The sequence below is a fragment of the Ranitomeya variabilis genome, chromosome 5 (assembly GCF_051348905.1).
Source record: "Ranitomeya variabilis isolate aRanVar5 chromosome 5, aRanVar5.hap1, whole genome shotgun sequence".
NCBI lineage: Eukaryota > Metazoa > Chordata > Amphibia > Anura > Dendrobatidae > Ranitomeya > Ranitomeya variabilis.
In genome coordinates, this window is record NC_135236.1 from 263,625,491 (window position 1) to 263,653,207 (window position 27,717).

At 41.3% G+C, this 27,717-nt stretch overlaps 1 protein-coding gene across 1 annotated transcript; it reads left to right on the forward strand.

Annotated features, from left to right (window-relative positions):
* Positions 1-27,717, forward strand: LOC143775722 (uncharacterized). Its single transcript, XM_077264208.1, has 8 exons — positions 1-32; positions 1,404-1,504; positions 9,062-9,151; positions 20,036-20,201; positions 21,376-21,522; positions 24,780-25,505; positions 26,438-26,568; positions 27,495-27,717. Exons 5-8 carry the CDS (start codon positions 21,421-21,423, stop codon positions 27,550-27,552), a joined length of 1,017 nt encoding a protein of 338 aa, XP_077120323.1. The 5' UTR covers positions 1-32; positions 1,404-1,504; positions 9,062-9,151; positions 20,036-20,201; positions 21,376-21,420; the 3' UTR covers positions 27,553-27,717.

The following is a 27,717-nucleotide window of genomic DNA, read 5'->3' on the forward strand; positions in this document are numbered from 1 at the left end:
CCCGACTGGTTTCATGGCATAATGTCAAGAAGGTGAGTACACAAATGCAAATGGTAATATTGCATTATTGGCAAAATGAACCCCACCCCACCAAAAAAATGAAAAAGAAATGCAAAGAGAGAGAACACTAAGATCTATAGTATGTGTATATGAATCTGTATGTACAGTTGTGCTAAAAACGTTACATACCCCAGCAGAATTTTTGCTCTCTTGGCCTTTTTACAGAGAATATGAACTTAGATGAATATAATGTTTTCTCCACTCATGGCTAGTGGTTGGATGAAGCCATTTATTGTCAAACTACTGTGTTTTCTCTTTTTAAATAATTATTACAACCCAAAACATCCAAATGACCCTTATCAAAAGCTTGCATACCCCATTTCTTAATACCGTGTATTGCCCCCTCTAACATCAATTATAGCTTGAACTATTTTCTGGTAGTTGTTGATGAGGTTCTTTATTTTATCAGATGGTAAAACTGCCCACTCTTCTTGGCAAAAAGCCTCCAGTTCCTGTAAATTCCTGTGCTGTCTAGCATGAACTGTGCACTTGAGATGTCCCCAGAGTGGCTCAATGATATTGAGGTCAGGAGACTGAGATGGCCACTCCAGAACCTTCATTTGTTCTGCTGTAGCCAATGAAGGTCTGGCCTTGTGTTTTGGATCGTTGTCATGTTGGAACGTCCAAGTAAGTTCAATGCGCAGCTTCCGGGCTGATGAGTGCAAATTTGCCTCCAGTATTTGCAGATAACGTGCTGCATTCATCCTTCAACTTTGACCAAGTTTCCTATGCCTTCGTAGCTCACACATCCCCAAAACATTAGTGATTCACCTCCGTGCTTTACAGAAGGAATGGTGTTCCTTTCATCATAGGCCTTGTTGACCTTTCTCCAAATGTTACATTTATGGTTGTGGCCAAAAAGGTCAATTTTGGTCTCACCACTCCAAATTACCTTGTTCCAGAAGTTTTGAGGCCTGTCTCTGTGGTGTTTTGCGTATTGTAGGCGAGATACTTTGTGGCATTTGCGCAGTAATGGCTTTCTTCTGGCGAATCGACCATGCAGTCCATTTTTCTTCACGTGCCTCCTTATTGTGCATCTTGAAACAGCCACACCGCTAGTTTTCAGAGAATTCTGTATTTCAGCTGATGTTATTTGTGGGTTTTTCTTTGCATCACGAACAATTTTCCTGGCAGTTGTGGATGACATTTTTGTTGGCCTACCTGACCATGGTTTACAGAGCCCCTGATTTTCCATTTGTTAATCACAGTTTGAACGCTGCTTACTGGCATTATCTATTCCTTGGATATCTTTTTCTATCTCTTTCCTGTTTTATACAGTTCAACTACCTTTTCCCGTAGATCCGTTGACAATCCTCTTGTTTTCCCCATGACTCACAATCCAGAAACGTCAGTGGCTGGATGAAAGATGCAAGAGCCTGTCTGGATCCCAGAAACTCACTCAGCTTTTATGCACACACACTGATTACAAGCCAACAGGTCACAGGTGAGGATGTTACCTTTAGTACTATTCAAATCAATTTGTGTCAACGTCTGTGCATGTTATCAGGCCAAAATCACCAGGGTATGTAAACTTTTGATCAGGGTCATTTGGATGTTTTGGGTTGTCATTATGATTTAAAAAGAGAAAACACAGTAGTTTGACAATAAATGGCTTCACCCAACCACTAACCATGAGTGGAGAAAAAGTTTTGGTATCATCATTCATATTCTCTGAAAAAAGGCCAAGAAAGCAAAAATCCTGCCAAGGTATGTAAACTTTTGAGCACAACTCTGTTTATTGCTTGGATATGAAAAGCTTGAATATACCATACTATTGCAATTTCACTATATTTACATGGTTACATTGAAAATTATTTCCAAATGTTGTGCACTTATAGGTGACATATCAAACATATTTACACACACACATGCTTTTATGAAGCAAGGCTTTTCTAGAAATCAAATCCTTCTTGGCTGCATTACTAAAGATAATTCAATGGAGCTGATTCATTGTACTTGCCAGTCTTAATGAAGGGCTCACCAGAGTATGAAGCGCCTAAGAGAAGCACAGCACCTATGAATTAGATGCATCTTCTCCATGGTGTGCACCTTCGTGCTTCTTGCCAGGGACTGGAGTAACATTTCTGGTGTAAGAAACACCAGCACTGCTGAATTTGATGGGCAACTGTAGCCATGCCCTGCCCTGGTTTCTCCCATATTTTGGCATAGCTCTTTCAAAGAGGCATAAAAACGCCAAATGTCGCACAATTTTTACGCAATTCCATGTTGCTAAAAAATGTGCAACTTTTCAAACTGTTTTCAGCCACTTTTCTGACTTAAATACTTTGATGAATCTCCCACAATGTCAATTTATATAACCCATATATATGTTAGAAATAAAAAAATATGTTGCACATGTTTCACTCAACCATAATGTTTTATAAAAAAAAAAAAAACATTTACTCTAGGATAAAAAAAATGTGGACACAGCACTTCTGCATTTGATGCTCAAGTAGGATCCTATGCCCTAAAAAATCGTAGATAAAACTTGGCACTCAAAAGTCTGTATTGATGTTATTTATTAAGTGCAAGCAATCCCAAATATAAATGGAGATGTTTCGGTTAACACATGACTTTTATCAGTAATGCGGATTGCAGTAGTGAAAGATAAAGAAAATGGTAATGCTCTGCAGCATGTGCGGCCAATCCACAGGGTCACTACTTGATCTTAATCTTTCACTACTGTAATCTGCATTACTGATGAAAGTCACGATTTGGCTTTTATCCTAAGTCATATTGCACGACTCGTTAAAGGGTTGATTGTGACTTGTAGGATCGCTACTTCCAATAGGTGGCGCTATAGAGTAAAGTCCTCTTTTTCTCAGAAGAGGCAATTTGCATATTTAAATTCCCAGAGGAGCATTGCACGGCGAATAAGCCTCCTTACCTTGACAAGCCAGAGATGGTATGTCACTCTCCATAAGGAGAAACGTTACCCCTTAGACCCCACTCCAGAGCCTCTCACCTAGCCAAATCAGTTCTCATGCTTCGCACTGACGAGGGCCAATAGCCCGAAACACCGTGTCTGCGAATTGAGATACTGATTTGGCTTTTATCCTAAGTCATATTGCACGACTCGTTAAAGGGTTGATTGTGACTTGTAGGATCGTTACTTCCAACAGATGGCGCTATAGAGTTAAGTCCTCTTTTTCTCAGAAGAGGCAATTTGCATATTTAAATTCCCAGAGGAGCATTGCATGGCGAATAAGCCTCCTTACCTTGACAAGCCAGAGATGGTATGTCACTCTCCATAAGGAGAAACGTTACCCCTTAGACCCCACTCCAGAGCCTCTCACCTAGCCAAATCAGTTCTCATGCTTCGCACTGACGAGGGCCAACAGCCCGAAACACCGTGTCTGCGAATTGAGATACTGATTTGGCTTTTATCCTAAGTCATATTGCACGACTCGTTAAAGGGTTGATTGTGACTTGTAGGATCGCTACTTCCAATAGGTGGCGCTATAGAGTAAAGTCCTCTTTTTCTCAGAAGAGGCAATTTGCATATTTAAATTCCCAGAGGAGCATTGCACGGCGAATAAGCCTCCTTACCTTGACAAGCCAGAGATGGTATGTCACTCTCCATAAGGAGAAACGTTACCCCTTAGACCCCACTCCAGAGCCTCTCACCTAGCCAAATCAGTTCTCATGCTTCGCACTGACGAGGGCCAATAGCCCGAAACACCGTGTCTGCGAATTGAGATACTGATTTAGCTTTTATCCTAAGTCATATTGCACGACTCGTTAAAGGGTTGATTGTGACTTGTAGGATCGCTACTTCCAATAGGTGGCGCTATAGAGTAAAGTCCTCTTTTTCTCAGAAGAGGCAATTTGCACATGTAAAGAAACTAATATTGATGCACTTAAATACTTATTCAACATACCTATTGATGTCCACTGACCCGAACAGCTAAGATCTCTGCTCTAATCCTAGACAAGTGCCCAAATGTCCCCAACAATCAACAATGCATGATCATCTACTACAGTCTCTTCCAGATGATCATTGATGTTTACTGGTCACTGCTTAAAAAAGGGCAAAAAAATTAGTCAAGTGAACGTGTGATATCAGAGGAAATTCCAGAGACAACAAATAGAAAGAGATTTCCTCTTAAAATTCCTGGGGTCACTCAGTCACTACATCATATAATGCAAGGGAAAAGGCGGAGGTCGACCTGAGCAATGAGGGCACTCGCAGATTAGGTATCATATTCCCTTAGGCCATGTTCACACAGTGCGTTTTTTACTGCAGAACCGCAGCGGTTTTGCCGCTGCGGTTCCGCAGCTGTTTTCCATGCAGGGTACATTACAATGTACCCCTATGGAAAACAGGAACCACTGTGCACACGGTCCTGAATTTCCCTTAAAAAGCCGCGATGAATCGGTGCGGGAAAAAAGAAGGAGCATGTCACTTCTTTCCCCGAAACTGCAGCGGTTCTGCACCCATAGACCTCCATTGTGAGGTCAAACCCGCAGTAAAACCCGCAGATCAAAAATATATCTGCGGGTTTTATTGCGGTTTGTGGTGCAGAACCGCTGCAGCCGGAAGTGCGGGGAAGCGGCCGGAAGTGCGTGGGCGGAAGTGCTTGGGCGGAGAGACATGGAGGCATACCGTCGCATGGGGGTCGTGTCGGCCGTTTGATTGAATTGGTATGTGTGTGTGTGTGTGTGTGTGTGTCTGTGTGTGTGTGTGTGTGTGTGTGTGTGTGTGTCCCCATGCGACGCTAGTGCCACCATTGTGCTAAGTCGCCGTATGGGACTACGACTCCCATCCGGTATTAGGATGGGAGAGTTGTCCCTGTGTCCGGCGACTTAGCACAGTTGTAAAGTTACACCAAACACCTACACACAATACACATACATGACACACAGTACATACAACACATAACATAGAGTATATACTCACCAACAGCACACTTGTAGGCGAAGCCCTCGATCCTCCAGGAAAAAATCACAAAATAAAAAATCAAATTCATACTCCCTGTCCGCAGAATCCATAAAACGAGTGTCCCACGCCGATCCCCTGCTCTCCGGCGATACACTGCCAGGAGCGAAGCTCCTAGCAGTGTATCGCGTACTGTTCCGGAGTTCAATGACTCCGGCGTCTCGGTTAACAGCAGTACAGCTGCGTTGAACTTTCCCACGCAGCACTGCCGTTAAGCGAGAGTGCCGGGGTCAATGACCGCCGGTAAACTCGCTCGCGCATGCGCAGTGACACACCGACAGGAACTATGGCTCCTGTCAGTGTGTTGCTGCAGCCGTGGAGAGCAGACATGTCTCTGGATGTGTCTGTTCTCCATGGAAAATCTTCGTGGGATACGTGGCACTTAAATACGTGTCAATTAAATACGTGACACTTATACGTGATACGTGTCACTTAAATACGTGATACGTGTCACTTAAATATGTGGCACGTGGCACTGAAATACGTGATACGTGGCACTGAAATACGTGGCACTTAAATACGTGGCACGTGGCACTTAAATACGTGATACGTGGCACTGAAATACGTGGCACTTAAATACATGGCACTAAAATACGTGGCACGTGGCACTGAAATACGTGGCACGTGGCACTGAAATACGTGATACGTGGCACTGAAATACGTGGCACTTAAATACATGGCACTTAAATACGTGGCACGTGGCACTTAAATACGTGGCACGTGGCACTGAAATACGTGATACGTGGCACTGAAATACGTGGCACTGAAATACGTGATACGTGGCACTGAAATACGTGGCACTTAAATACATGGCACTTAAATACGTGGCACGTGGCACTTAAATACGTGGCACGTGGCACTGAAATACGTGATACGTGGCACTGAAATACGTGGCACTTAAATACATGGCACTTAAATACGTGGCACGTGGCACTTAAATACGTGGCACGTGGCACTTAAATACGTGGCACGTGGCACTGAAATACGTGGCACTGAAATACGTGGCACTGAAATACGTGGCACTTAAATACGTGGCACTGAAATACGTGGCACTGAAATACGTGGCACTGAAATACGTGATACGTGGCACTGAAATACGTGGCACTGAAATACGTGATACGTGGCACTTAAATACGTGGCACTTAGGCTATGTTCACATTTGCGTTGTGCGCCGCAGCGTCGGCGCCGCAACACACAACGCAAACAAAAACGCAGCAAAACGCATGCACAACGCTGCGTTTTGCGCCGCATGCGTCCTTTTTTTGATTGATTTTGGACGCAGCAAAAATGCAACTTGCTGCGTCCTCTGCGCCCGGATGCGTGCGCTGCAGTGACGCATGCGGCGCAAAACGCAAGTGCGACGCATGTCCATGCGCCCCCATGTTAAATATAGGGGCGCATGACGCATAGCTGGATAGAGCTGGATCCGCGGGCTGTGATCTGGCCTACGCTCCGCACTCTGCGGAGCGCTGTCATTCAAAACACGTCCACTCATTTTGGTGTTTAGTCCCAAAATGGAGGATGGAAGAAGAAAAGGGTTGGACAAGGAAATGACATCATTTCTTTTTTTTTTTTCCCCCACTGCAGTTAAAGCTTTATTTGTGTCAAACACAGACAATCTGCAGAGAAAACTGCATAAAAAACCGCACTAAAAACCGCATCAAAAACGCGCCAAAAACGCACCAAAAACGCACCTGCGTTTTCTGCCAAGAGCTGCGGTTTTTGTCCTGAAAAAAAAAGGATTGAAATCAGGATCGTGTGAACATACCCTTATAGGCTTTGGGGTACTTTATTTTACTATTATGGGGCATTATGGTTGCTGTTTTGGTTTACAATACCTGCTCTTTTTATGTGGCCACTGAAGATGTCTCCATTAGGGTGGCATTGCCGATGTCATGCTGTGGCACTGTGATTGTCTACCATTGGTCTGCTTAGATACCTCAGACCAGCTGGGTGCTATGCCAAGATACTGCTTCCTTTTGGGGACTATACCCTGAAACTTTTAAGGCTCTAGCAAAGTCCTTGCATATTCCAGATAGAAATTGGCCAGCACACTCAATCAGGGCAAATAGCTATAGAGCGTGAGCAGCAAAATCAAAATTTTTACAGTTGGAAAGGTTTTATTATTAAAAAAAATCCTACATAGATTTTTTCCATTGCCACATCCATAATGACCCATACATTAAAAGAAACACATTATATATCCTTCAGAGTGAACGCTGAATAAATATAAAAAGAAAAATCAAAAACTGATTTCTTGCTGAATTTGTTTCCCAAGTGTAAGCAAAATTGGAGCTGAAAAAGTCTTCAATATCCAAAAATGGTAAATAAAGTTAAAAGTTATCCTGAAAAAAGGTATCCCTTAGGGCTAATTTACACGTCCTACTTTCACGTGTGAGCGCTACTCATGTTTTTCATGAATAGCACTCTTACCTATGATAGTGTATGATTCCATCCACATGTCATTGTTTGCGGACCGAGAGGTCCATGGAGAGTTCCAGAGACATGTGTGATTTTGATCTGACGGTTGGATCAAAATTATCAATGCTATCAATATGTCCATGAAAAAATTGGACACCGCACTTGGATGACATCTGAGTGTGGTTCGACACTCCCGGACTGTCAGAGAGAAGGTAGAGAAACACTCTGATCAGAATAATCGTCCATTTTCCTGATACGTCGAAAAATCGAATGTCTGAATGAGCCTCTATACAACTTCGTAGAAAAGTAAAAATGTTATGGGGTTTTGAGTTTAGCGACACAAACAATTTATTTTAAAAAATAGTGATTTTTATTGTGCAAAAGTATTGTCATAATCATAATGACCTGCAGGATAAAGTATTCATGTCATTAACACCAAATTATCAGTACTGTTACAATAAGCCCACCCCAAAAAACAATGGGGCCCTGGAGCTGGTTACTGGTGGGCCCTTGGCACCCCAGTCAGACATTGTGTGCTCGACTGTCTTTTTTTTCTGCTTTGTAGGCAGAGTTTAGCCTGATTCACCAATTGCAACTTAACTCCAGTCCCCCCTGGTGTATTTTTAAGTACGCCAGCACTTTTGGCACAATTGTTCTGGACTTTTGGTGGCAAAACTTGCAAAAACAGTTTGAAGAAAGCCCGTTGTTTAATTTGTGCCAAATCCATTAATCGTTTGTGCCATTTTGTTGCATTGTATTTCTCAGTGGCATCATTTTGGGGTTCATAGACTTGTTATCAAACTTTTTTAACTATTTATTGGAAGAAATATATACAAAACAACAGTTTTGCCAATTATTATTTTTGCGTTTGAAATATTTTGATATTTACCGTGCTGCATAAATAAAGTGTTAATATTATTCTGAGGGTAAGTAAGAATATGGCAATAGCAAATTTCTATAGTTTTATTTATTTTTTAATTCTTTTGTGCAATTAATACGCTTTGAACAAAAAAATTGTTTTGATATCATATTCTGAGAGCTATAAGTTTCATAGTTTTCCATCAGCCGAGCTGTTTGAGGGCTTATTTTGCATAACAACCTGTAGTTCTATTGTTACCAATAGGGAACACATATGACACATTACAAGTGCGGCAATACCAAATATGTGAAGTTTTTCTGCAGGGGGGGTTGTTTTTTTTTTGTTTTCAGCTATACCATATTTTTATTTTTTTTTTTCTTTCAAAGTACATACTAGTCCTAAATGGAGACTTGGACATGCAATCCTTTGATCACGTTGATGATAAACTGTAGTAGTCATGTGCCTTATCTCTCTTGTCAGTCTTCGAGTTAGCCAATCAGGTCCTGCCCCTGGAGGGATCTGATTGGCTGAAGTATAGGGCAGACAGAGTCCAATGACAGGCACCCGACAGGCTGACAAAGGGAGTCATCTACTTATTTCATATTGTATTTTTGTAATTATTACGTTTTATTGTTTATGATAATTTCATGGTGTGCGTATTTTTGACAACACACAACACGGTGTTCTATTCTATGAATGTACATTTTTATATTGAATAACTAAATGTATTATACGAATATGTTTGAAATTAATTAGTGTGAACACACTGAATTTCATTTCAGAGACTGTGAAGAACTTCTGAAAAACAAGGAGCTGGGACACTTCATTATCAGATTAAGCCAGAGAACATTTGGATACATTCTGTCATACAAGTGAGTTTAATATGAAAAACATTAAAAAATGGTTAGAACGTACTCCATCAATGTTGGTCAATGCAATATTCACAAGATAAATAGATATGAGCAGGATAATGGCGTAATAATTTATTGGTACTGTACAGTTAAAGGGGGTTGTCTAGGATCACCTTATTTTATTTTTAACTATGGGTATAAAACCTAACATAGAAATAGCAAAAAACTGACTGACACATCCAAGCTAGTGTGCTAACTTAGGAGCAACTAGCTCCATGTACAATATACAAAAAAGTTGCACTCTATCGTGCTAAAGCATGTCAATATGAAATATATGAAATATGAATAGCTATTCTGATTCTGAATACTAGAAGAAAAAAAGAGACACTGTGCACACAATTTGGCCAAGTTACGTCTGCCCGTCAACCAGTGTCAAGGTGGTCTCCTGCTAGTGATTCAGCTAGTCTTCCAGGCTCCTCTGTCAATGGGGCATGACTGCTGACATCATGCTGATTGACAACCGACTCCACGCAGTTAAGGCCTCTTTCACACTTCAGTCTTTTGGCGTCAGTTTGAATCCGCTATTTTCATCAAATAGCGGATCCGCCATTTTTTTTGGCGGATCCGCTATTTTCCCATAGACTTACATTAGCGATGGATTGTGGCGGATGGTCGTTCCATCCGCCATGTGACGGATACGTCGAGATTTGGCGGACGTCATCTAGACATTGACGGACATTATAGCGTTTTTTGTCTGCGCCGAAATGGCGGTTCGCGACGAATCCGTCGCATCCGCCATTGCCTAGAATGGCCGCATATGGGCGACGGATCCGTTGCAATCCGTCATTTGGCGGATCCGTCGCCCCAATCCGCTTTTTCAATTGAGCATGTTCCAAAACGTAGATACTTTTCCCAGACAACCCCCAAGTCAAAAAAACAGATCCGTATTCTCAACAATTGTGACGGATCCGTCGATCCGTCACTATGTCGGAGCAGACTGACGCCAAACAACTGAAGTGTGAAAGAAGCCTAAGGAGCAAGGAGTCAGCTGTCAATCAGCATGACATTGGCAGTTATGTCTCCTCAACAGATGAGAAGCTGTTGCTCTGTTGACAACGCTGTTAGTTCTTCAGCCCATAGTGGAAAAATGTAATAGTCCTGGATAACCCCTTTAAATCTCTTTAACCCCTTATGACCGCCGATACGCCTTTTAATGGCGGCAGTTAAGGGTACTTATTCCTCAGAAATAAATGTTACCACTAACATGAAGTACAGTATGTCACGAAAAAACAGTTTCAGAATCAGTGGGATACGTTGAAGCGTTCCAGAGCTATAACTTCATAAAGTGACAGTGGTCAGAATTGTAAAAATTGGCTTGGTCATTAAGCACCAAATTGGCTCTGTCACTAAGGGGTTAAAAGATAACCTGTTTGAGAAAACCATCCACTTATCCAGACCAGATATCATGTTACAGACTTTCATTTCCACTATGTATTATACATACTGGCCATCTTTCCTGGGAGAACCGCCCCTATAACCGATTTTTTTCAATAGACTCACTGTATGTCTCTCATTTGTGTTGTCCTATCCTTTGAGCTATATCATTATTTTTTTTATCTACCAGCTAACACAGAACAAAGATATGTTTTTCTTGCTAAATCCTTGGAAAGCATTTCAGTAAATGCTCCAACTTTAACACATTTGAAATTGATGTTATATTTAATGTCATTTATGTGCAATTTTCCCTACTTGTTTTTTTTCTTGCAAACTTCCTGCTCTCTTGGGATTACCCTAATATAATTCTGTTCTCAGTTACTAATGGTTTGGAGAATGATAATATCAATGATAGAGGAGACACTCAGGCTGTCATGAGCATATGATCACTTATTTGAAAACTGCTTCCCCATCTATGTCTCCGCTTCTAGCTGGCGCCTCACTGGTGAGGCCACCTTAACAGTCCGAGAAGGACTACTAATACAATAATATATATATATATATATATATATATATATATATATATATATATATATATATATATATATATATATATACAGTACAGACCAAAAGTTTGGACACACCTTCTCATTTAAAGATTTTTCTGTATTTTCATGACTATGAAAATTGTACATTCACACTGAAGGCATCAAAACTATGAATTAACACATGTGGAATTATATACTTAACAAAAAAGTGTGAAACAACTGAAATTATGTCTTATATTCTAGGTTCTTCGAGGTAGCCACCTTTTGCTTTGATGACTGCTTTGCACACTCTTGGCATTCTCTTGCCTTCAGTGTGAATGTACAATATCCATAGTCATGAAAATACAGAAAAATCTTTATTTGAGAAGGTGTGTCCAAACTTTTGGTCTGTACTGTATATATATATATATATATATATATATATATATATATATATATATACAGTGGGTACATACGGAAAGTATTCAGACTCCTTTAAATTTTTCACTCTTTTTCATTGTAGCCATTAGATAAATTCAAAAAGGTTCATTTTTTTCACATTAGTGTACACTCTGCACCCCATCTTGACAGAAAAAAACAGAAATGTAGAAATGTTTGCAAATGTAATAAAAAAGAAAAACTGAAATATCACATGGTCATAAGTATTCAGACCCTTTGCTCAGACACTCATATTTAAGTCACTTGCTGTCCATTTCCTTGTGATTCTCCTTGAGATGGTTCTATTCCTTCATTGGAGTCCAGCTGTGTTTAATTAAACTGATAGGACTTGATTTGGAAAGACGCACACCTGTCTATAAGACCTCACAGCTCAGAGTGCATGTCAGACCAAATGAGAATCATGAGGTCAAAACAAATGAACTTTTTTGAATTTACCAAATGGCTGCAATGAAACAAAGAGTGAAAAATTTAAAGGGGTCTGAATACTTTCCGTACCCACTGTAAATATGCTTTATTTTATATATATTTCTCTTTATGGGCACAATATATTTTTATTTTTTTAAACACATTTTTACAATTTTTTTGTACTTTTTTAACTGTTTTATTTAGTCCCTCTATGGGACTTTTACTTTCACAGCTCTGGTCGCTGTTATAAAGCATCGCAATGCACTAGCATTGCCATGCTTTATTATCGGTCAGCGCTGCATTGAGAGAAGCTTGTTAGACTATGCAGGGCCGGCGTCAGCACCCGGCTTACCCGGGCAAGTGCCGGGGCCCTGACGAGACAGGGGGGCCCACTCACACAGTCATAGATCCATCTGGCCGCTTTAACCCTTTCTACCCTTTCAATTTGAGCTGGCACAAGCATCTTCTCACTGTCAGTGCAGGGCCAGGCAGGTAGGGGTTAAGGACACAGCCAGCGTGACATTGTGGGCGGAGAGAGCACTTCTCTGCTCAGTGCTGAACTTATCAGGCACAGTCAGGCAGATTCCGGAGGAGACGGAGTTCCTACCAGCACCTGAGTGAGTGCAATGCAATGCTATATCGCTGTATGTTCTGACAGTGTGGGTGATCTGGGGCGGCCATGGGCTGGGCGGCTGCAGCTGACATATATATATATATATACTACAGCAGCCGCCCAGCTTAGGCCCCCAGCACAGCCTGTATAGATACAGTGTATATAATATATATACAGGACACATGCTGGGGGCCTGGGCTGGGCGGCTGTTGAAGTATATACACTGCACAGTACCTCTCCTCCTGTATATATACACTGCACAGTACCTCTCCCCTGTATATATACACTGCACAGTGCCACTTCTGTCCTGTATATATACACTGTACAGTACCACTCCTCCTGTCCTGTATATATACACCGCACAGTACCACTCCTCCTGTATATATACACCGCACAGTACCACTCCTCCTGTCCTGTATATATACACTGCACAGTACCGCTCCTCCTGTATATATACACTGCACAGTACCGCTCCTCCTGTATATATACACTGCACAGTACCACTCCTCCTGTCCTGTATATATACACTACACAGACAGTACCTCTCCTCCTGTCCTGTATATATATACACTGTACAGTACCACTCCTGCTGTATATATACACTGCACAGTACCGCTCCTCCTGCCCTGTATATATACACTGCACAGTACCACTCCTCCTGTATATATACACCGCACAGTACCACTCCTCCTGTCCTGTATATATACACCCCACAGTACCACTCCTCCTGTATATATACACTGCACAGTACCACTCCTCCTGTCCTGTATATATACACTGCACAGTACCGCTCCTCCTGTCCTGTATATATACACTACACAGACAGTACCACTCCTCCTGTCCTGTATATATACACTGTACAGTACCACTCCTCCTGTATATATACACTGCACAGTACCACTCCTCCTGTATATATACACTGCACAGTACCACTCCTCCTGTATATATACACCGCACAGTACCACTCCTCCTGTATATACACTGCACAGTACCACTCCTCCTGTCCTGTATATATACACTGCACAGTACCACTCCTCCTGTATATATACACCGCACAGTACCACTCCTCCTGTATATATACACCGCACAGTACCACTCCTCCTGTATATATACACCGCACAGTACCACTCCTCCTGTATATATACACCGCACAGTACCGCTCCTCCTGTCCTGTATATATACACTGCACAGTACCGCTCCTCCTGTCCTGTATATATACACTACACAGACAGTACCTCTCCTCCTGTCCTGTATATATATACACTGTACAGTACCACTCCTGCTGTATATATACACTGCACAGTACCGCTCCTCCTGCCCTGTATATATACACTGCACAGTACCACTCCTCCTGTATATATACACCGCACAGTACCACTCCTCCTGTCCTGTATATATACACCCCACAGTACCACTCCTCCTGTATATATACACTGCACAGTACCACTCCTCCTGTCCTGTATATATACACTGCACAGTACCGCTCCTCCTGTCCTGTATATATACACTACACAGACAGTACCACTCCTCCTGTCCTGTATATATACACTGTACAGTACCACTCCTCCTGTATATATACACTGCACAGTACCACTCCTCCTGCCCTGTATATATACACTGCACAGTACCACTCCTCCTGTATATATACACTGCACAGTACCACTCCTCCTGTATATATACACCGCACAGTACCACTCCTCCTGTATATACACTGCACAGTACCACTCCTCCTGTCCTGTATATATACACTGCACAGTACCACTCCTCCTGTATATATACACCGCACAGTACCACTCCTCCTGTATATATACACCGCACAGTACCACTCCTCCTGTATATATACACCGCACAGTACCACTCCTCCTGTCCTGTATATATACACTGCACAGTACCGCTCCTCCTGTCCTGTATATATACACTACACAGACAGTACCACTCCTCCTGTCCTGTATATATACACTGTACAGTACCACTCCTCCTGTATATATACACTGTACAGTACCACTCCTCCTGTATATATACACTGCACAGTACCGCTCCTCCTGCCCTGTATATATACACTGCACAGTACCACTCCTCCTGTATATATACACCGCACAGTACCACTCCTCCTGTATATATACACTGCACAGTACCGCTCCTCCTGCCCTGTATATATACACTGCACAGTACCACTCCTCCTGTATATATACACTGCACAGTACCGCTCCTCCTGTACTGTATATACACACTGCACAGTACCACTCCTCCTGTATATATACACCGCACAGTACCACCCCTCCTGTCCTGTATATATACACTGCACAGTACCACTCCTCCTGTATATATACACCGCACAGTACCACTCCTCCTGTATATATACACTGCACAGTACCGCTCCTCCTGTACTGTATATACACACTGCACAGTACCACTCCTCCTGTATATATACACCGCACAGTACCACCCCTCCTGTCCTGTAAATACACACTGCACAGTACCACTCCTCCTGTCCTGTATATATACACCGCACAGTACCACTCCTCCTGTATATATACACTGCACAGTACCACTCCTCCTGTCCTGTATATATACACTGCACAGTACCACTCCTCCTGTCCTGTATATATACACTGCACAGTACCGCTCCTCCTGCCCTGTATATATACACTGCACAGTACCACTCCTCCTGTATATATACACCGCACAGTACCACTCCTGCTGTATATATACACTGCACAGTACCGCTCCTCCTGCCCTGTATATATACACTGCACAGTACCACTCCTCCTGTATATATACACTGCACAGTACCGCTCCTCCTGTACTGTATATACACACTGCACAGTACCACTCCTCCTGTATATATACACCGCACAGTACCACCCCTCCTGTCCTGTATATATACACTGCACAGTACCACTCCTCCTGTATATATGCACCGCACAGTACCACTACTCCTGTATATATACACTGCACAGTACCGCTCCTCCTGTACTGTATATACACACTGCACAGTACCACTCCTCCTGTATATATACACCGCACAGTACCACTCCTCCTGTATATATACACTGCACAGTACCACTCCTCCTGTCCTGTATATATACACTGCACAGTACCACTCCTCCTGTCCTGTATATATACACTGCACAGTACCGCTCCTCCTGCCCTGTATATATACACTGCACAGTACCACTCCTCCTGTATATATACACCGCACAGTACCACTCCTCCTGTATATATACACTGCACAGTACCGCTCCTCCTGCCCTGTATATATACACTGCACAGTACCACTCCTCCTGTATATATACACTGCACAGTACCGCTTCTCCTGTACTGTATATACACACTGCACAGTACCACTCCTCCTGTATATATACACCGCACAGTACCACCCCTCCTGTCCTGTATATATACACTGCACAGTACCACTCCTCCTGTATATATACACCGCACAGTACCACTCCTCCTGTATATATACACTGCACAGTACCGCTCCTCCTGTACTGTATATACACACTGCACAGTACCACTCCTCCTGTATATATACACCGCACAGTACCACCCCTCCTGTCCTGTATATACACACTGCACAGTACCACTCCTCCTGTCCTGTATATATACACTGCACAGTACCACTCCTCCTGTATATATACACTGCACAGTACCGCTCCTCCTGTACTGTATATACACACTGCACAGTACCACTCCTCCTGTATATATACACCGCACAGTACCACCCCTCCTGTCCTGTATATACACACTGCACAGTACCACCCCTCCTGTCCTGTATATATACACTGCACAGTACCACTCCTCCTGTATATATACACTGCACAGTACCGCTCCTCCTGTACTGTATATACACACTGCACAGTACCACTCCTCCTGTATATATACACCGCACAGTACCACCCCTCCTGTCCTGTATATACACACTGCACAGTACCACCCCTCCTGTCCTGTATATACACACTGCACAGTACCACCCCTCCTGTCCTGTATATATACACTGCACAGTACCACTCCTCCTGTATATATACACTGCACAGTACCACTCCTCCTGTCCTGTATATACACACTGCACAGTACCACTCCTCCTGTCCTGTATATATACACTGCACAGTACCACTCCTCCTGTATATATACACTGCACAGTACCGCTCCTCCTGTACTGTATATACACACTGCACAGTACCACTCCTCCTGTATATATACACCGCACAGTACCACCCCTCCTGTCCTGTATATACACACTGCACAGTACCACCCCTCCTGTCCTGTATATATACACTGCACAGTACCACTCCTCCTGTATATATACACTGCACAGTACCACTCCTCCTGTCCTGTATATACACACTGCACACTACCACTCCTCCTGTCCTGTATATATACACTGCACAGTACCACTCCTCCTGTATATATACACTGCACAGTACCGCTCCTCCTGTACTGTATATACACACTGCACAGTACCACTCCTCCTGTATATATACACCGCACAGTACCACCCCTCCTGTCCTGTATATACACACTGCACAGTACCACCCCTCCTGTCCTGTATATATACACTGCACAGTACCGCTCCTCCTGTACTGTATATACACACTGCACAGTACCACTCCTCCTGTATATATACACCGCACAGTACCACCCCTCCTGTCCTGTATATACACACTGCACAGTACCACCCCTCCTGTCCTGTATATATACACCGCACAGTACCACTCCTCCTGTATATATACACTGCACAGTACCACCCCTCCTGTCCTGTATATATACACTGCAGAATTTACAATAGCTATCACTCATGTAAGAAGTGAAATCTGGCATTGTACTATACCTATATCTCTCTGCTGTATCTGGGCATCATGAGTCGTGGTATGTGTTAAAGGGGGGGGGGGGGGCCACTGAGACTCTTTCGCCCGGGGCCCTCAAAAACCTGGAGCCGGCCCTGAGACTATGCACTGAGCATGGTCTAGGAAGCTTATTAGCTCTTGTAACCTGGATGTTGTCATAACGATGTCGGGTCACCACTGCAACGATCAGTGCCTTGAGATGCCACCTCCCTCTCCTTACCTTCTAAATCCTGCAATCGATATCGATGGCTTCATTTAGGGGCTTAAACATCCAGGAGCGGTGCGGGCATTGCTCCTGTGAGTGAGAACTGGGTGTTAGCTATCAGATTGGCTGAACACCCGGCGGCGATCGTGTGTGCACAACTCCTGTGCGTGTATCCATATGTGCAAGGTTGGGAAGTCCTTCCTAACCAGGACGTATGGATACATCTAAGGTCATGAAGGGATTATTTAGGCCACGTTCACACGCTGCGGGTTCCTCTGCGGGTTAATCCCGCAGCGGAATTGATAAATCTGCAGGGCAAACCCGCTGCGGTTATCCCTGCAGATTTATCGCGGTTTGTTCCGCGGTTTCCGCTGCGGGATTACTGCTGTACTATTGATGCTGCATATGCAGCAATATGCAGCATCAATAGTAATGTAAAAAATAATAAAAATTGGCTATACTCACCCTCTGACGTCGCGATCTCCCCGGCGCTGCAAGCGGCTGTGCCGACAAGGACCTTCGTGACGTCACGGTCATGTGACCGCGGCGTCATCACGGTCATGTGACCGCGACGTCATCGCAGGCCCTGCTCGCACAGCAACTGAGACCGGACGCCGCGGGCAGCGCTGAGAGGTGAGTATAGCATGATTTTTTATTTTAATTCTTTTTTTTACACCCAAATATGGTTCCCAGGGCCTGGAGGAGAGTCTCCTCTCCTCCACCCCGGGTACCATCGGCACATTATCCGCTTAACTTCCCGCAACGTGGGCACAGCCCCATGCGGGAAGTTAGCGGTTCAATGCATTTCTATGGGTGCAGAATCGCTGCGATTCTGCACCAAGAAGTGACATGCTCCTTCTTTTTTTCTGCAGAAAATCCGTGCGGATTTTCCACAGAAAAAAAGGATCGTCGGCACAGCGGGTTTTGTTTTCCATTAGGTTACATTGTACTGTAACCTACATGGAAAAAGGATGCGGACCCGCAGCTGCAAAACAGCTGCGGGTCCGCAGCAAAACCCGCAGCGTGTGAACATAGCCTTAGGTCCCAGATATTTATTATATATACAAATGTTACACTATTAATTTTTTCTCTCCAGTCTGTGTCCCCAGTTTTTGTGTGGGACACTTTGTCATTTTACTATTTTAAATGAATAAACATGTTTCTTTTTATATGAGACATTTTTACTGTTTCCTTGTATAGTTCAGCACATTAGTGGTTTACGCATCCTTTATATACAGTACAGTTTCAGTCACTACTAGTATGTTTACATTGAGGGTTATTTTGTATGTTTAAAATACAGAAAATGTCATCTTTTTTTTTTTCTTGACTATTAAAACTAACTAATAATTTGTCTTCGACTCTCCAAACTCTTCTTTCTTCTTTAATCTAATTCATGATAACAGCTGCCAAGCTTAAATTTTTCTCCAGCTCCGACACCGATGCCTCCACCCTATGCCAGTCATTGCATTGGTTACCAATCTGGTCTAGAATACAATTCAAATGTATCACTGTCACCCACAATGTTCTCTGGTAGGTTATGCCAACCTAAATCTCTTCCTTTATTGTCTATATCGAAGGCATACTCCCCATTCCGCCAAAAATCTAAAACTAACATCCTCTGTAATCAGAAACCTCTGGAGCTGCACCAGTTCTCTAGAATGTGGTACCCGAGAAACTTAGGTTCATTCTCAACATCCACAGTAAAAAGCTTGCCATCATTTTTTTTTAGGGTGGCCTATCACATTTCCTAATCTACAATTTTCCTCAAAACCTAATCCCTTCATCCGACAGTAACCCACCCAGAGGCACAAAAGCCATGGACTTAATAGCCCGTTATATCTGTGCATACACATACACTGGCTAGTAACTGGACTTTGCGTCTTTAGTGTATTATGTTGCTTTATAAAGGATGGTACTAAACAAGTAAGACTTACCTTTTCCTATGTTATTCCCATTCCCCATAGATTATAATTTCTTGTGAGCAGAGCCCTCTCTAGAAAGAAGAGAAAAACAGCCAAAATAGAGCATTCCATTGCAGGAAAATGTAACAATTAACACTTTGATACAAGTGTAGACAGAGCTTTATTTTTCTCCTCCTTGGTCCAACTTAAAATAACATCAAAGGAATTAATGTTTAAAATTATTTATTTTGAATTTTTTTGCCATAATTTTTTCCTGCATATATGAGCTAACATGTTGATCCATTTTCTGAATTATTTCACACCGACATTTAAGAGTTTCTCAGTTGATCAGTAGAAATCGGCTAGTAAATTTGTTAATAAGAGTGGATGCTAACATATTGATAATATTCTATTGTTATAGACAAGCTGGAAGAACTCATATGGGAAATATATGCAAATAAGGATTTACACTTTAAGAATTAATTACGTTGATTTTTTTTTTTTTGTCGTACAGAGGGAGAGACAGATGCCGACATTTTGTTATAAACCAGTTGTCAGATGGAGAATTGGTAGTATCAGGAGAATGTTATTCCCATGAAAGTTTGCCTGCTCTGATATCATATTACCAAAATACACCTATCGAGCCCTTTGGAGAGAAGCTGTCACAATTTTTTATTAAGGTATGCTAGAATCAAAAACAGTATAAAACCCCTTTCCTCCTTACTACTCAGTACAGATGGTATTTTCAGCTAAAGAAGCACTCCTCCCATCAAAATTTGTATTCTCTTAATATATTGCAGTCATCATATTATATAGCACTGTGTACTTACAATTGATCATTTTGCCTTTCTACCCAGCTAATTCTCCTCTTTTCTCTGCTTTATGTAGAAACAAGAAGTCTATTTTCCCTGCATGAATCATTTTCCTATTCAACTCCTGTCCCAGCTCCTCCGCTCCTCCCCCTGCCAGGGACTTTTGCAGTGACTCATGACTCATACAGGCAAAACTGACCTCCTGTTTCTAACCAGAGCTTAGAAGGATTTAGTTTGTCAGTTTTTAATCATGTGATATCATAGACCTAATGGAAAAGAGAAAAATTAGCTGGGTAGAAAGGCAAAACAATCAATTCTAAGTACAGGATGGTAAATAATATGATGACTGCAACACATTAAGAGGATCAAAACTTTGACTGGAGTGCATCTTTAAGTTGGCTGTATAATTAGTATAGATGTCGCCTGATAGCTATTTCTCACGTCCTTCTTACAGCTCCACGTGAGGAGATAAGACAAAAAAAATTTTGAAATCCACCATCCCTTCTTTCATTTTAGATCTGTTAATCTGGGAGAGTCAGGACTGGACACCACAGCACAGATTGTCACCTAGCTCTTCGAAAATGGGTGGTTTCTGTGAAAGGTCATCTATTATGCGTGGCCATCTTTTCTTTGAAGTCTCCTTTGACTTTTACTTGACATAGTGCTTTGTCTTTACCTAAACGCTATTCATTTGCAGACACTACACATATAAAAGTGTTGTTGTGTCTTGTAAAAGCTGAAGCAGCTGCTCTTACACCCAAGAACAGTTACGCCCTAGTTGTCAAGCTCACGAAGGGTTCAGTGGTAGGACCTGCAGGATCACATAATAATAAGTAATATCACTAGTTTTTTGTTTTTCAATAGCAATGGTCTTGTGTTAGGGAAAGCCAACTTCAAAAGAAACAGATTCATTATGTATGATTTTATTCCTCAGTAATTTGTGGTTAAGGATCATACATTTTCTTTTCATATTATTTACGTTCATTTGTTAACAATTTTAATTATCAATCTTATAAAATTATCTATAATATTTATTCTACAGTTTTCGGAAAATAACAAGTACGACAACATTCAGGGATCAAATTCAATGAGAGAAAAAACAGTTTCTCAGCATAAAACAGGACTTCCTAAAAACAATGGTGGCAATAACCCAAATGGACAAAAGAAGCAAACTGAGGACAGTACACAGGTACATTTCATATATATCATCATAACAATCACATAGACATTCCAATGACAACCTTCTATTTACCTTTAAAGGAAATCTGTCAGCTGAATTGTGCTCAGTAAACTACCCACACTGTCAGGTTGGCGTCGTTATACTGATTAAAATGATACTTTGGTTGTTGTTTAATTTTTATTTGCAGTGTTCAGTTAGATTTCTTTTACACTTGCCATGTTTTTGCAGGCCGTTTTTGCGGCCCCAATAGATTTCTATGGGGCCGCAAAAACGTGCTGTAAAAATTTGTTGGAGCGCATTACGCCATATGGCCTTGAGGGCCGTATTTACAGTCGTGAAAAAATATCGAGCCTGCTCAATATTTTTCACGGTTTACGGACATGGCCCCCATTGAAATCAATGGGGCCGCAAAAACAACAGAAGCCCAGTGTGTTGATTTTGCAGTACACTGTGAAGACCGTATTTGCGGAATGCTGTATTTTTACTAGGACACTCCCATGTACTTCCTGTTTATCACTTCGAAGGCCTGCAGAGACACGAGATGGACCTATTCCAAACCAGAAAAACGGCGATCCGAGAAGATTTTTGTAGCCCGTTTTTGCAGCAGACCATGAAAATTACAGCAATACGGCCCACAAAAAAGCCCGCAAAAAACATGGCAAGCGTAACAAAAACCTTAATGAGATTCTCGTGCTCCGGGGTGGCCTGTGGGGGTCTTTTTGTGGTGCTCTTCAGTGACCTACCCCCTAGTTTAAATAATGCTTATTTTATTGTTTTTTTTTTTTAAATTACATTCATCATGCAGGCGCCGGCATTCCGAATATTGCTACTGTGCAGGTGCGGCCGGCACCATCTTGATGGAGCCAAATTTTGGAAGTAACCCGATTTTGGAAACTACACCTCTTGATGAATTCATCTAGGGGTATAGTGAGCATTTTAAGCCTCAGGTGATTCACAGAATTGTTTAACATTGGGCTGAATAAATGGTATTTTTTTTCCACTAAAATTTTACTTTAGCCAAGTTTTCAATTTTCAAAAGGGATAATATAAGAAATTGAATGGTACAATATGTTACACCATTACTCATGAGTATGCTAATATCCCGTGTGTGGTCAAAAACTACTTTTGAGGCACAGTGCTTTTGCACTGGAATGCAAAAGGCACCATACTGGAGTTCAGATGTTGCTGGAATGGTTTGAGGGTGACATGTCACATTGGCAGAACCCCTGAGGTATCAGAACAACAGAACCCCCCATAAATGACTCCATTTTGCAAACTACACCTCCCAATTAATTCATCTAGGGGTGCAGTGATCATATTGACATAACATGTGCCTCATAGAATTTTATACCATTGGGCGATAAAGAAAGAATAATTACATTTTTACCACTACAATGTTTTTAGCCCCAAATTTTTAATTTTTATAAGGGCTAACAGGAAAAATGGACCACACAGTTTCTTGTGAAATTTCTCCTGAGTGCGCCAATACCCTACATGTAATCTGGAAATACTTTTCAGGCACAGTGCAAAGCTCAGGAGGGAAGGAGCACCATATTATAATGCAGATTTTATTGTCATGGTTCACATTTGCCACTGGAAGAGCCACTGAGGAGCCAGAACATCAGAAATACCCCAGAAGAGACCCCATTTTAAGATTTACACCTCTCAATTAATTCATCCAAGAGTGAAGTGATCACATTGATAAAATGGGTGCGTCACAGTATTTTTTACCATTGGGCAGTGAAAAAATAATAATTACAATTTTACCACTAAAATTTTGTTTTAGCCCCAGATTTTACAATTTCACACTAGGAAATGAGTAAAAATGGCAAGAAGATGTGTCACAGAATTTCTGATGAATGTAGAAATACCCCATATGTGGCTGTACAGTATTGATTAGCCAGATGGTGAGACTCGGGAGGGATGGAGCGCTATTTGCCTCCTGGAGCACAGATTTTTCTAGAATACTATGCAGACTCCATATACACAGCCCCTAAGTGCTAGAAGAGCAGAATCCCAGTGACCCCATTTTGGAAATTATACCCTTCAAAAATTTATCTACTGGTGTAGTGACGATTTGGCTCCATGGGTGTTTTCCAGAAATAGGCAGTAGTGGATGTTGCTGAGTAAAATTGCAAATCTGCCATTGAGGTGCCTATACATTGTAGTGCCCAGTACATTATAATGCCCAAAGATTGTAGTTCCCATAGATTGTAGTGCCTGTACATTATGTCCAGCTCATGCATTTGGAGACACGCACCCGTAAACTAGGCAGGCTCTCATCACTGCAGAAATGCCAACATGTGGACACTATATGTGGTTTAGTTACACTGGGGCTCAGAAGGGAGGAAGGCATTTAGATTTGGTAGTAAAGAATTTGCTGAATTTATTTTGGGGAGTGATGAGCCATTTCACTTTTTCAGAGCCTTTGTGTTACCACTAAAGTATAAACCCCCTATAATTCCAGTAACAGATGACGGACCTGACTGGGGACTGCTTTCTTTATGGATAGAATTGAAGCTATGGAGAACGGATATGACTTTTAATACGAATCAAATTGCAAAATTGCTTGTTTTAGTCATTTTAACTATTTATGAACATGAGACAATTCCTTTCAATGATAACACATACAAACAAGATTAATGGCAAACTAAACGTCCATTATATCATATTTCTACTAAAAGACTAAAAAAACGTATTGGTTGTAAAATGTATAATTTAATGTACAGTAACTTACTATTGTTTTACTATATTATTTTCAAATACTATATTATTGCAAAGCTATGAGTTATTATAATATACTTCATTACCTTATCTTGCTTTCTCTCCCAAACTCTATGCTGTAGTGCTGTTTCAATGCTTCTTTAGAAGCTCTGTTTATTTGCTGCTCAGCAAGATCTGTACACTACGTTCAAAAAGTCTGTGTATGAAATTTTCCCTGTATGGGATGGGAGCAAAGAAGCTCGCACATGAAAAATCTTATACACAAACTGTTTGAAGACTAAATTAAATGGATGTATCTTGCTGAGTAGCAGTTCAAAGGAGCTTGTAAAGGAGCATGAACATGATAAAATAATGCTTTACATTAAAAAAAATCATAACTTTGCAATGTGTGGAGTATTAAATAAAAAAGTTTACTTACTGATCTCTGTAACAAAAGTAATGTTAGTTGGCAAAAATGTTTTTATTTTTTTTTCTATAACCAGTACTATTTTTTATAACCAGTACTGTAACTAACAGCAAGTGTATTGTTTAAATTGTTGTAGGACACTGCGCCACCATTGCCAGAGAGAAATTGTTATCTAGATGAAGACGACGCTGATGAGCAAATCTATGCAAAGACTAAAAAAGAGACAAATGGAAATCCATATTCTCCAAATACTAACAAAGATGTTCATTACTCTCATGTAAATGAAAGACAAATCAATAAGAAGAATGTGGTGAAAACCAATCCGCAAAATGTGCTTTATTCTGAAGTTAAATTAGACCATAGCGTGCCTTCAGCCCTAGCGCATTTACATGGCTCACCACAGGCCTTAAATCAAGAAGCACTAAAATTATCAGCAGACAGAAGAAAACCCAAACTGATTTCAAGCTTAAATGAATGTGAGGTTTTGGAAATGAGGTTTGCAACATCTATTCAGACAGTTAACAGTAAAACTTCATTCTTACATGCTGGACCCGAAAGTCCTGATAGCTCATTTTTGTTTCCTACTGCTCTATCCAACTGTGAGGCTGAGGAAACCTATGCAGAAATACCCTTTAGAGACCCCCACTACATGAATGAATACCATGCAATGGACAAGATATCAAATTTCTCTATGTGCACTACAAACACATTTGATCATGTTTCCACTCGGACATCAAAAGAATTTACTTCTAGAGAAATTAACAAGAAAGTGGCCAATGCAAGCATTGCACAAGACAATGCATATGAAATGATTTCAAGAGATATCACACAGCTAGCTGTAAGAAAACAGAATGCGGCAAAGGTATGTCTATTCTACTTTTTTCCTAAAAATGTAAAAATGACATGTTATGCTTATAACATCAGTTTAGTATACATGGGAAGCTTGACCGATGTTGTCCAAACTGCTGTATACCTTACAGTGCCATGTATCTTTAGATTAGATAAATTATTTGTTAAGCTCATATGGTGACTGGATCACTGTCTGTTGAGCGCAGTCACAATATAGTTTAGCCTTAAAGATGTCACTACTTGGTTAACTTCCTCTCATACCCCTCGCTTGGCCGCCATAAAAAAATAAAGCTTATACTCACCTCCTGTGCCGGCACCATTCCCACGGTTTCGGCACTCGCTCTCCACGGGGCTCCGATGCTGTTGTTGTTACATGTGACGCTGGTGCTCAATCAGTGCTGACGTCACTATCCTCGCCTCCTGTCAAATTGAGCAGGAAGAGAAAGTCCGGGATCAGCAGCAGCCCGGACTTCCTCTTTGTGTTTGATTTGTCCGAAGGCGGAGACAGTGATGTCAGAGCTGATTGCTCAGCGGCATCCCGTGTCACAACAACAACCCATAAGCCCCAGGAGAGTGAGTGCCAACACCAAGGGAATGGCACCGGCACGAGAGGTGAGTATAAGCTTTATTATTTTTTGGGGGCCAAACATTTTGATCAAGAAGGGATTGTCCCAATAGTAAACAACCCCTTTAAAATCAGAAATGCCCTACAGTACAACAGGATAAGGAGACCTCAAAAGAATAAAATAGATTTTCATTTAATCATTTAATCATTAAAGAGGAACTTTCACCAAACTTATCATGTTAAGCCTGAAACATGATGTAATAGCGGATACAGAGCTGAAGAAAATGTAGTTTTTTTTCTAATTTCACCTCTCCGTTATGGAGATATTAGCATTCAAAGTATTTTGCATGTAATGACTAAACTTTTGTGAATGTTATCAGTTTTCACTGCGGACATGTACTTCTCCCTGTATGATGCTGACCAATCATAAGCAAGACGCAACACAGCAGAAAACGAAGAAATCAGAGCATGGTGTCATTACATCTCAGGAGAACGGACTCCTGTGTCAGATGTAAGTACACAATGGTCTGATCTTACTGCAGAGGGATTACAAGTTGCCTGAGCGCAGCCTTTTTCCAGTGCTGGTGGAGGCTGTGGGTTCACGTTGTTGAGCATGCTGCTGGATACGGTTTACTATGGCTGCGGCTTCTTCACTTCGGGGTTTTACTTTTCTTCCTAAAATGGCATAACAAGTGACTTTCCTAATTCTTCCAGAAAGAGTCTTTGTTTATGCAGTTTCTTGGCGTTCCCATCAGGGTTTATTTTGGTGGAATTATAATCTAATATCTGCGGCTTTTTGTCATCTCGACTACTTACTGCATTGTCATGGTGCATAGTGCTCATCAGAATAACCGGTTTATTTTTTTTGGGAATGTAAGAAACCACTGTTGTATCTCCAGTAAACTAAATAGTTGAACTATGAACATCTTTTACCTAGGATACCTTGGACAGTTCGGGCTTGCTTTTTCTTACAGTGCCCAGCATGGTAAGTTTGCGTTTTAGCATCAGCTGCCCCAGTTGGTATGCTGTAAAAAAGTTGTCACATGTCATATTTTGTCCTTCGTCCATACGTGAAATCTGAAAAGACTCGCATTCCCTGATTCTTTTCAAGTTTTTCACCAGAATTTTCTCCTGTAACAATCATTGCTTCATACAAAAAAGTTAAAAGAAAAAAAAAGATAAAACACTCATAATAACACTTATCCATAAACAAACTCACTAAACCATGATTTGTAGATCCTCATAATAAATAATCTGCAGCTTCAAAAACTTTTTTTCTGGTGAAATAGAAAAACTTGGTGAAAGGTCCTCTTTAAAACCACTCATAATTAGTTAGACAGGGAGACTCAGTAGGATAATATTGGATAAAGTACAATAATGTGAGAAAAACATAGACATACTAGTTACTAATCTAATTTTTTCTTTATTTCTGTACAGGTTGAAAAACCAAAAAGATTCTTTTTTGGGGACAAGAAGAAATAATCTCTTCATCTGAAGAAGAATTATTTGTCATTTGTCTTTGGAAATATTTGTGACAAATGGCTAAAATGTTAATGATAAAAACTTCAAGAAATGAAAAACATACACAACCAGAAAAGCTCCTTTAACATACAGCTGATAAAGTGGGTTAACTATTATAATACATTCTGGCTAAAACAGA